The 12556-nt window shown below is 42.7% G+C and overlaps 1 protein-coding gene across 2 annotated transcripts in view; it reads right to left on the bottom strand.

Annotated features, from left to right (window-relative positions):
- LOC121859493 overlaps positions 1-12556 on the bottom strand; it is a 65370-nt gene that overhangs the window by 48196 nt on the left and 4618 nt on the right. For both annotated transcript variants that reach the window (XM_042356335.1, XM_042356334.1), the window contains exon 2: positions 7155-7287. In XM_042356335.1, the coding sequence (XP_042212269.1) occupies positions 7155-7287 (133 nt within the window). The remainder of the gene's footprint in view (positions 1-7154; positions 7288-12556) is intronic.

The following is a 12556-nucleotide window of genomic DNA, read 5'->3' as shown; positions in this document are numbered from 1 at the left end:
TACTCTGGGTTTCCATCGCGTCAACACAATAATATAACAAATCTCTACCTCTTTTCTCCACGGTGTCACTTTGAGAGCACAGAGGTGGCACGACACTGTCTACGGGAATCAGTAGTTTTAGGCAGACATAACTAACGTGTCTAAGGGGTTGATCAAGGCATCCGAGGAAACATTCTTACAGTAATTCCTTTTTTTTTAATCAGTAAAGGCATTCACAGACGACACTAACCTAACCTAACCAAACCTAAGCTAACCAAACCTAACTTAACCTAACCAAACCTAAGCTAACCTAACCCTACTAACCTAACCTAACCAAACCCTAAGCTAACCAAACCTAACTTAACCTAACCAAACCTAAGCTAACCTAACCAAACCTAACCTAACCAAACCTAACCAAACCTAAACTAACGTAACCAAACCTAAGCAACAAACCTAACCTAACTTTACACTAGATAATTTCATGTGGCGAAAATCTCGGTAACTATGAACGCATGGGGTGGGTGTTAGCTGAGACAAGTACCCTGTATAAAATATCATCTGTGTCTGTTTGAGATTAGTATTCGACCAGACAGCCAGCGGTGATGTTACGGTCTCTCATACTCGGTCACTTAGGTTGGATGAATTTTTATTTTGGGCTCACCTGATCAAAATGATTATTGTGTACGTCTTTAGAATTAGATTAAATAATATGACTCGTAGATAATTATGGTAGATTAAATAATATGACTCGTAGATAATTATGGTAGATTAAATAATATGACTCGTAGATAATTATGGTAGAGTTATTAGTTACATATAATTAAAATAAAAGATATATCTCTTTAATTACTGGTATAAAACGTAAACTATCCTCAACAAACATTCGTAAATACTGCAATGTTTACGTCCTGTAAATCAAGTTAGCTAAATCCTCCACAAATGAAAATGAGTATATAGATATATTACTTAACTCTACTAAAATACAAAAAAAAATAAAAAAAAATAAAAAATAATATACAATCTAATTAACGAAACAAGACATTGCAGATCCCATTAGGACACTGCTAAATGAGCCAACACAGAGAGATATAAGAACCTCGGAGTTGCACATTTCCTCGTCCTGCAAGATTCTGTTAATGAAATCTGCACTTTTTTTTATCATCACTTACAATAACTACAGCAGCGACCAGAACTTCCACCAACTGTGTACTCCATATTATGACCCAAAATCAGGAGGAAGAGGAGGAGGACCAAAGAGTGAGCCTTGCGTTCAAACTTTGCAAAAATGTCCTCGTGAAGTTTGCCATTCCCAGTATAACAAGTTGGACTGAGATCCCTTTGTGAATGGTAGTGGTAATCTCCTCCCTCTCCCCCACCCTGCAGCAGCGCCATCTCTCTCTCTCTCTCTCTCTCCCCTGCAGCAGCCCATCTCTCTCTCTCTCCCCTGCCACATCTCTCTCTCCTCTCTCTCTCTCCCTGCCACCGACATCTCCTCCTCTCTCTCTTTCTCCCTGCAGCAGCGCCAATCTCTCTCTCTCTCTCCCCTTGCAGCACCGACATCTCTCTCTCTCTCTCTCTCTCTCCCACCGACCTCTCTCTCTCTCTCTCTTTCTCCCAGCAGCGCCATCTCTCTCTCCTCTCTCCCTGCAGCACCGACATCTCTCTCTCTCTCTCCCCTGCAGCCGCCATCTTCTCTCTCTCTCTCCCCTGCACAGCGCCATCTCTCTCTCTCTCTCTCCTGCAGCAGCCTCTGTCTCTCTCTCTCCTCTCTCTCCCCTGCAGCAGCCTGTCTCTCTCTCTCTCCCCCCTGCAGCACCGCTCTCTCTCTCTCTCCCCTGCAGCAGCACTCTCTCTCTCTCTCTCCCTGCACAGCACCATCTCTCTCTCTCTCTCCTGCAGCACCGACATCTCTCTCTCTCTCTCTCCCCTGCAGCAGCCTGTCTCTCTCTCTCCCCTGCAGCACCGACATCTCTCTCATTTACGGAATCACTGCCACAATCGACGGCTGTACGTACATCACACACACTTTTCAACCATCAGATGATCCTACGGTAAACTTTTCCCTCACACTATTCATGTCACGAAGCTTCTTAACACCCACACTTAGGCTACAATGGCGTCGATATTACACTGGCAACTGCAGACCATTAGAAGATACGTTCTTTACGCCGCCCCGTTAAAGCCAAAGAACAAGAGAACTTAAACAAGAGACCTCTGATACCCCGAGCCCAGGCCTCCTCCTCCACCTTCTTCTCCTCCACCTCCTCCACCTTCTTCTCCTCCACCTCCTCCATCTCCACCACCACCACCACCACCTCCACCTCCTCCACACACGTCAGCCACACCACACGTAAGAAGGCGTGAAAAATTTATTCCATCTTTTAGTTACATTTAAGTGTGAGGCAGCCGAGTGGATACACCGCTCGCCTGCCGTCCTAACAGTTACTGGTTCGATCCCCCAGGTACCCCCCCCCCACCCTCCCTAGTCCCAACCTACATATGAATGGGTACAGAACGTTAGAGTTAGTGTAGTGAAAATGATGGATACAGTGTCCCTCCTCTCTCCGTACTGATGTGCTTGTGTGCTGTTACCGCTATGTGCCTATCATGCCCGTCAGGTATATAGGAAGGTAGACATAGGAAGATTAGTGTGTGTGTGTGTGTGTGTGTGTGTGTGTGTGTGTGTGTGTGTGTGTAAGTATGGTAAAGTGAGGAGCCAGAACTAAGTTTATATCGAATTTATCCCCTGTAAACTCTGTACTATTTATACACGTGTTAAAAAAATAGTTCACCTGAAAGCTTATGAGGTTAGGTTAGGTTAGGTTAGGTTAGGTTAAATGAGGATAGGTTAGGTTAGGTTAGGTTAGGTTAAATGAGGATAGGATAGGTTAGGTTAGGTTAGGTTAGGTTAAATGAGGATAGGTTAGGTTAGGTTAGGTTAAATGAGGATAGGTTAGGTTAGGTTGGATTAGATTAGGTGAAGTTTGATTAGCATTAGATTGTTTAATCATCAGGTGAAATAAGCCGGGGTGACTAATCTTCATGTGATCCAATAACACTGCCAGGTGCGCTAGAGAGACAAATATTTGCCGTAAGACCTAAACTTGGTGAATATACTTAAGGGTTAGGTTAGGTTAGGGTGAAGTATACTAGCCAGCCAGCCCTCACCACCACACACATTCTTCACCACCATCATCACCAGCACCACCATCACCACCACAAACATCCTTCACCACTACCACCACCACAGTCAACATCACCTGCCCTGAAAAAGTTTTGCTGGAGAATTCTTAATATTTGAGAGAGAGAGAGAGAGAGAGAGAGAGAGAGAGAGAGAGTAAATAAAAGATCTGCAGACATTTAAACAGACAAGCAAGGACGAACAACAAAGATATTATAAACACACACACACAAGAAAAACACACACACACACAAAAGCCACACACACACACAAAGAAAACACATGCGCACATGCACACATACATACACCCAAACACACACACACACACACACACAAAGAAACACACTGCACACACTAAAAACACATACACACTAAAGCACACACACACACACACACCCACACACACACACACACACACACTATAACTCAAAACAAAACTTCAGTAAAACCCGTCTGAGAATAAGAGGAAGGCAGCTCGACCGGCTCGTAAACCTGACGGAGAAACAGGAAGCTCAGGCACAGCTCCTCCTGCCCCACCGTGTTCCCCACTTAGGTAAAAGCTAACCCCCGCCCCCACCACTCCAGCCTCTCCTCCTTCTGCTGATGATGCCTTCTAGCTTCTTCTTACCCCTCCTTCTGCTGATGATGCCTCTAACCTAACCTAACCCCACCCCTCCTTCTGCTGATGATGCCTCTAACCTAACCTAACCCCACCCCTCCTTCTGCTGATGATGCCTCTAACTAACTAACCCCACCCCTCCTTGCTGATGATGCCTAACTAACCCCGCCCCTCTATGCAGTGCCTCCTAACCTAACCTAACCCCACACCTTCTGCTGATGATAAACTGGCCGCCTCCTTCTGCTGATGCCTCTAACCTAACCTAACCCCACCTTCTGCTGATGATGCCTCTAACCTAACCTAACCCACCCCTCCTTCTGCTGATGCCTCCTAGCCTAGCCTAACCCCACCCCTCCTTCTGCTGATGATGCCTCTGACTAACCCTAACCCCTCTTTCTGCTGCTGATGCCTCCTATTTCTTCTTGCCCCTCCTTCTGCTGATGATGCCTCCTAACCTAACCTAAATTAACCTAACCTAACCCAGCGCTGTGAACTCCTCATGTTTATAGATGGCGCTGCTTACTCAATCTCTCCTAGTGTTCGTCTTTCACCAAATGACGTCATATTCTATTGCCTATCACCCACCACACAACCAAATGACGTCATATTCTATTGCCTATCACCCACCACACAACCAAATGACGTCATATTCTATTGCCTATCACCCACCACACAACCAAATGACGTCATATTCTATTGCCTATCACCCACCACACAACCAAATGACGTCATATTCTATTGCCTATCACCCACCACAAAACCAAATGACGTCACGTTTAATGAGTAAGCTTAACTGTCCATACGTTTTTCCCCAGATAAGCGTTACCAAAACGTCATTCTGTAAACCTCCCGCCGGAACCAAGTTGTCCTGACTGCCCCTATAGATGGCGCTGTAATGTAAGTGTACTAGAGGTGACAACAAGAACTACTCCCTCATACACTCATACGTTAATATACCGAAAACTTCATAAATCACGAAAATATATCTGCTTGTCCCAAAATGAAGTGGGAAATTTTTTTATTAATTTGACGGATAGATTCACGAATAGACGCACGGACGGATACACGAACAGAATTAAGGACGCATTTACGAACGGATGCATGGACGTATTGATGAACGGGTTGACAAAAAAAACACAAAAAAACAGACACTTTATACCTCCTGATACAGATGGCGGGACATAAACATGAATCGTCTCCCTGTTTCGTGTTTTAGGTGTGTGTGTGTGTGTGTGTGTGTGTGTGTGTGTGCAGGGTTAAATTCTTTCTGTTTTTACATAAATATTTCTCCAGACAACACCACCATCTGTTAGTTTAGTTTAACATTATCAAGTCAGGGTTACTATCTGGTTAATGTCTCCTTTAACCAGATTAGGGTTAATGTTATTGTGTATTTCATCTATAAGGGGGATTTTATCATTGTACTCCCTCTGTTATGAATTACTACTGCTAAAAACAACAGCCATACGAAAAAGAGAGAGAGAGAGAGAGAGAGAGAGAGAGAGTCTTTTTTTTTTACAATAGCTCTCTTTATTTCTCTTTAATTATTGATAAGTTTATGTATTTACTCACCCCAAAAATAAGTGGTTAAATACCTTACTCGTTAAAGAGGAGTTAAAGTCATGATAAATGGTCAAATGAGTCATTCGTCTGGTCAACACAGCTGCCTCTATGATGCCAAGGAACCAATAATTCATCTCAAGGGAGTTTAGAGAGATGGGTGAGATTAATATAATACTATTGACTTAGCTGAGGAACTCTGCTGAAACACTTTAGTAGAGGATACATACATACATACATACATACATATATACTGAAACATACAAATACACACACATGCACAAATAAATACACACATACACGTAAGCTCACATATGCACACCTATACATACATAGCATATACATACACACATATAAACACACAAACACAAGCATGTATACTGTACTTAAACACACAAACACCCCTCCCCACAATTAACATAACAAACACAGGTGACTGGAGCCTGACAGTGTTGTGTGATAACATCTGCCTCACTCACCAGGTTCCTGCCCTCCATATTAATTACTCCTCCCTCATGGTGTTTGGTGTAATTAAAGAATAATAATGGTTGTCCCTCGTGTAACTAGGATGGCTGGCTCTAGGGTCACCAAGGCGTCAGTTTGTTTTAGGTGTAGAAGCTGTCGCCAATACAGCAACCACACCCTGAGTTAACGAACTGAATGACCAAGGAATAGTCCGAGAAGACCGGACAACTCGCCAACTGCACTGACTGAACAATACCCCAGAACACGATCCACAAATCGATTAACATTCAGGTTCCCAATTACTGCTGGGTAGACAGAGGCAAATGGCGTAAAGAAACTTGCCCATAGTTTCACCCTGCCCGAGGATCGAACCCGAGTCCACTCGCTTGCGAGGAGAGCATGCTGACCATTACCCTACAGGTGTAATTAATTGTTATAACTCCTGTTTAATTATCTGTGTTAAGGTAATGCTCCCAACATTCTCTCTCTCTAACGCTGGACGCGGGAGAGGGAGGGGGGGAGGGGGGGTAGGTCCGCCAGGTAGACCAATTAATCATAAGTGATAAAGCTATCCAGTATAATCACCTCAATCAATCATACTCTCTCTCCCTTCTTTCTCTCGCTCGCCCATTCTCTCTCCCTTACACACGCACATACTCACTCTCTCTTTCATTGTGTGTTATAGAAATGGTTCATCCCTCCCTCTCCCTCCCTCCTTCCCTCCCATCTCCCTTCCCTTCTTCCTCACTCTCATCCTTCCTCTCTTCCTCACCTCTCTCTCTCTTCACTTCCTCCTCTCCCTTCCCTAAAACATTGAGTAAGTATCACCCCCTCCCCACAGTGAGTAAGACGGCGGTGAGTAACATAAGAATATCCACATCAGGAGGAATGAGTAATTGAGACGAGTCCATGAGTAACACGAGTACCTGAATGAGTAACACGAGTGCCTGAATGGGTAAAATGAGTTCCTGAATGAGTAAGATGAATAAAGTACTCACTGTGTTCACCTACATCCCTGAATAAGCAAATAGAGATCCTAAATGAGTAAATTGATTCCATAAAGATTAAAATGAGCCCCTAAATGAGTAAAATGACCCTAAATGAGTAAGATGAGTCCCTAAATGAGTAAACAGACCCTAAATGAGCAAATTGAGTCCCAAAATGAGTAATATGAGTCCCTAAATGAGTAATATGAGTCCCTAAATGAGCAAATTGAGTCCCTAAATGAGTAAAATGACCCTAAATGAGTAAATAGACCCTAAATGAGTAAATTGAGTCCCTAAATAAGTTAAATGAATCACTAAAATCAGTAAAAATGAGTCCGTGAATAAGATGAATCAAGTTACTCACCGTGTTCGGCTATGTCGCCAGCGGTGTACAGCTGCGTGCCGAGGAAAGAGTCGGCGTCGAGGAAGCACTGTACAGCCATACCCAGGTCTATGAAGGCCACGAAGGCTATCCACCCCCGCAGCGCGTAGATCACCTGTACAGTACACATACACGGTGTTAAAGAGAGAGACGGCAACACAATGCACACACACACACACACACACACACACAGAGTTACATGGAGAATAATTAGGTTGAGAGAGAGAGAGAGAGAGAGAGAGAGAGAGAGAGAGAGAGAGAGAGAGAGACCACACACACACACACAGAGTTACATGGAGAATAATTAGGTTGAGAGAGAGAGAGAGAGACCACACACACACACACTCAGCAACACCAAGACAATGAGATCACAGGCAAACGATGATAGGCCTAAACACCTTATCTTTCCACCACTCAGAACATCACTGGCTCAATTCTATTTTTTTCCATAGGCCTAAAAATTATGCTTTGTCCTCTTCTACGTGTCCTCTCTCCACCTAAAAAAAATATTATATAGGCCTAAGGGTTTCATAATACCTCCCCCACCCTAGATAAGCCTACCCCACTAAAGGCTGGATAATCATTTGGAAGAATTTCGTTAGGCATAAACTTTTTTTTCCTTTGTTAAACAGATTAAAATAAATTTATCTTCACTGGGAAAAAATTTAAAAAGAGAATTTGTAAATACATGTAAATAAAACTGGTTGTAAATACGGTAATTCTGTTCGTAAATTGAGGTGTTTGTTTGTAAATAGAAATTGTTTCGTTAATCCAGATATTTGTTCGTAGGTAAAAAAAAAAATTCGTTCGTTAATGGAAAAGTCTTCGTCAGTCAATAAAAAATCTATCAATCCATCTATTCATCCATCTATCTATCAATCTATCTATCCATCTATCCAATCATCAATCAAGAAATAACGTGTAAACAAACAAACAAACAAACACACACACACACACACACACACACACACACACACACACACACACACACCCACTTACATTATCCAATCCACCAGACGATAACCAACTCACTAAACTTGTCCCCGTGTGTGTGTGTGTGTGCTCAGCTATTAATATTCTATGTGTGTGTGTCATCCCCGTTTGATTAACTCTTAAAAAAAAAAAAAAAAAAAGCTTTCACCCAATAACAAAAGTCTGGTGTAAAAGTTGAGGCTAATTCTTGTTTCTCTTTCCTTCTTTCCTTTTGGTGTTATCTAATAATAATAAGTCATGTTTTTTCTTAAGTTTTTGTGTAGTTAAATTAATATTCTTTTTAGTAGAATATGAAGTGTAGGGTGACTGGCAGTTTGGGGGAAAAGAAGGGAGAGTAGGGGTGGGTGGAGGGAGGAGGGAAGGGGGATGAGGGATGGAGGAGTGAAGGAGGAAGGGAAGGGGAAGAGGGAGGGTAGATGGAGGGAGGCGGAAGGAAGGAAGGGGGGGATGAGGGAGGGGGGATGGAGGGAGGCGGAAGGAAGGAAGGGGGGGATGAGGGAGGGAGGGGGGCTAAGAAGGTAGTTCAATGAGGATGGCACAGGTAATGGTCTGGTATTAATGATTACTGCGGCAATAACACACAAATGGTGGAGCCTCCCCCCATCCCCACCCTCCATCTACCCTTCCCTCCCTGCTTCCTTCCTTCCTTCCCTCCCTCCCTCCCTCCCTCCACCCTCAACACTCTCGTTCAGTAGTGTGATTGTTGTAGTTGTTGTTGTTGTGGTGGTGGTGGTTATTGTTGTAATGATAGCGGTTGTTATTGTTGTTGTTGTTGTTATTATGGTTGTTTTTTATAGTTGGTGGTGGTGTTAAAATGCACGTCGATGGCGGGGACGTGTGTGTGTGTGTGTGTGGTCCTGTTTCCTCCCCCACCTCCACCTACGTATCATGTAGAGGTCACAACTACAGCGCGTATATTGTAGCTGATTGGTCTACAATAATGAGGTTGTTATAAAGGTGAGGTAGTTACGCCAGGTTAAAAGATTGTAATTACAGGTCAGATGGTTAATGTTGTCTGTGTCTCTATACCTCTATTTCTCTATCTCTCTCTGTCTCTCTCATCTATCTATTTATCTATCTGTCTCTCTAGCTATCCATATCTCTCTCTCTTTCCCGCCGCCATGTTGATGCCCTTCCAGCTGGCACAACAACAACAAATAATTTAGGCGGGAATCATCTTTTTCCCGCCAAAACTGACTCAGACATGGTCACGGGTACAACAAAATAATAATAATAATAATAAATTCTTCCCCGTGTAAAAATAAAGATAAATAAATAAATAAATAAATAAATAAATAAATAAATTAATTCTTCTCAAGACTCAAGAAAACAATATAAGAGATACGTGAGTAAAATAAAATAAAAAATAATATTAAAGAAAACAGGAAATTGTGATGTTTACGAAAAAAGAAGGAAGTGGGTGGTAAATTTTTCTCTTCGTGTTGCTGAAGACATTTTTCTTTTTTTTTAAGGAAGTCGATTCTTTTGTCTTCAAGAGTCTGGTTGTTACTCGTCGCTTCTCTTTTGTTTTGTTTTTGTCATGGTATATAAACAAACACACTAGATGGAGCAATCAGACTCAGAAACAAACAAACATGTGAAGGTAAACGAACCACACACACACAGACACGCTTCAACACACACACACACACGTTAAAAACTAGGAATTAAGAATTGGCTATAAGCTGCGTTAGCGCCGAGTGTTGCGAAGAACGAGAGAGAGAGAGAGAGAGAGAGAGAGAGAGAGAGAGAGATGAGTCTTACTTATTAGGTTTTAGGTGAGAACACATAAAATTTTACAGCCTGCCTCTCTGCCTGCCTGATTCTCTCCCTGCCTGCTTGCCTCTCTGCCTGCCCCTGCCTGCCTAATTCTCTCCCTTTCTGCCTGATTCTCTGCCTGCCTCTTTAACTAACGAGCTACCTCCCTGCCTGACTGCTTACCATTCTGTCTGCCTCTCCACCTCTTTTGCTGACTGACTGACTTCCCCCCTGCCTGTTTCTCTGCCTGCCTGCCTCTGTGAGTAACGATCTGCCTCCCTTTTCCCTTCCCTTCCTTCTCTACACCCTTCTTCCTCTCCTCCTCCTCACCCCTCCTCTTGTACTCTCCTTCCTCCTCCTCCACCTGACTGTCGGTCGATCAGGTGTGTGTGTGTGTGTGTGTGTGTGTGTGTGTGTGTGTGTGTGTCCTCCTGTTGGGCCAATCAGTAAGACGGTCTATCACGGTACGAATCCTCTCATTGGTTTATGTTTCTTAACCACTGAATGTAGGCGGAGAGAGAGAGATTTTTCACAGCTTCTACCCCTTGCCCTCTCCTCCTCTTCCTCCCTCTCTCTTCCTCCTCTTACTAATCCTATCTCCCCATCCTCTCCTCTCCTTCTTCCTACTTCTCCTCCACCATTATAAATGTCAATATCTGGACAATAATGATGGAGGATCTTTAATTAGTGTTACCTCTGTAAAGGGAAGAAATATTACCTGCCTCTCTCACACACACACACACACACACACACACACACACACACACATACACACACACAAGTATCAATTATATTAACTGTACCAGAACCTTTAGCTAGGATGCTTAACCTAACCTAACCTAACCTAACCTAACCTAAACTAACCTAACCTAACCAATCCAAACCAAACCTAATCATACCTAACCTTAGATTAGTTTGAGTTAGGTTATGTTACGTTAGGTTAGGTTAGTTTAAGTTAGGTTGGATTAGATTAAGTTAGCATTTGGGTGGTTAATCTTCAGGTGAATAATCAGGTAATTAGTTAAGTCCTCGTACTCAAGCGACTAAACTATTGTACTCAAGCTACTCAATAAACTCAAAAGACTTAACACAACCAACAGATCTGCTTTCACAGTGAGTGGGAGGAAGGGAGGATGAGTGGGCAGCAAGCAGGTCAGTGAGTGGGCGGACAGTGGAACGTGTGTGAGAGAGAGAGAGAGTTTTGATTACAAGAACTGACCGGCCGCTTCCCCCCTCTCTCTTGTATTCCACAGTGGCAACAATAACATGTCCATCTGGCAATTGCGACTAATATGTTTTTTGGTGTTTTGAAAATATAAAGGGTCCTCGCCCACCGTGTGTCTGTTCATATTTTTGTGATGTGTGTGTGTGTATGTAAGGGTGTATGTATGTAAGCGTGTATGTATGTATTCCTGTATCAACACGACCATCACCACACAGTAGACCCATATATCAGCCGGGCCACCTTAATCCATCGATCACCCCCTCCACCTCCCCACGTTAAAAAAATCACCTATTGGCCACATTAGCGACCATTCCTCCACCACTTACGCTGCTCGACAATCTCTCCGCTTCTGATGCAACTCCCCACAATACACAGTTTCCTCACCTGTTTTTTTATTCCTCTCTCTTGTGTAAAAACTTAGAACTTATTGAATATAAATACAAAAATTAGGTGATGCTTATATGACCTGGTATCATACAACAACAACAATAATAATAATATAATTAACGATGTCATTTATATAATAATAATGGTTACCCCTCGTGTAACTAAGATGGCCGGCCCTAGGGTCACCTAGGCGTGAATTTGTTTAAGGTGTAGAAGCTGTCGCCATCACAACAACCACACCCCAAGTTAACGAGCTGCATGACCCAGTGTCAAGGAATAGTCAGAGAAGACCGGACAACTCGCCAACTGCACTGGCTAAACATTACCCCAGAACACGATCCGCAAATCGATTAACATCCAGGTTCCCAATTACTGCTGGGTGGACAGAGGCAAATGGCGTTAAGAAACTTGCCCATAGTTTCACCCTGCCCAGTGGTAGGTAACTAAGGCACACGACCTCCTCCCAACACATCTTCCTGGTAGTGAGCCAAAAGCTGACTCCAGGAGAGGATTTTCTCTCAACTACCTCACCTTGCCCTTCCCCGTGTCGCCTCTCATCAACCCCAACACCCCAATTATCTCTCCTCTTCAGAAACCCAACTATTTACCGCCTTTTATATTATTATTTATTTATTTATTTTTAATTGTCGCATGGACTATCACTCATAATAACAATAAAATTAATAATAATAACAACAACACCAACAACAACAACAACAACAACAACAACAATACTACTACTACTACTACTAATAATAATAATAATAATAATAATAATAATAATAATAATAATTTTTGTAGGTGCTAGTACAGTAATAATAATAATATTAGTACGATGAAAAAAAAGGTTACGTAACAAACTCCACCTTCAAACGTAACATACAATGATAATAACAATAACAACAACAATAATACTCAAAATACACTAAAAATAACAACAATAACACCAACACCAACAATAACACCAACACCAACAATAACAACAACATTAACAACACCACCACCACCAACAATAACAACA

The sequence above is a fragment of the Homarus americanus genome, unplaced genomic scaffold (assembly GCF_018991925.1).
Source record: "Homarus americanus isolate GMGI-L3 unplaced genomic scaffold, GMGI_Hamer_2.0 scaffold7626, whole genome shotgun sequence".
Classification (NCBI taxonomy): Eukaryota; Metazoa; Arthropoda; class Malacostraca; order Decapoda; family Nephropidae; genus Homarus; species Homarus americanus.
Note: the sequence above shows the minus strand (reverse complement) of the source record. Positions and strands in the feature narration are given on the sequence as shown.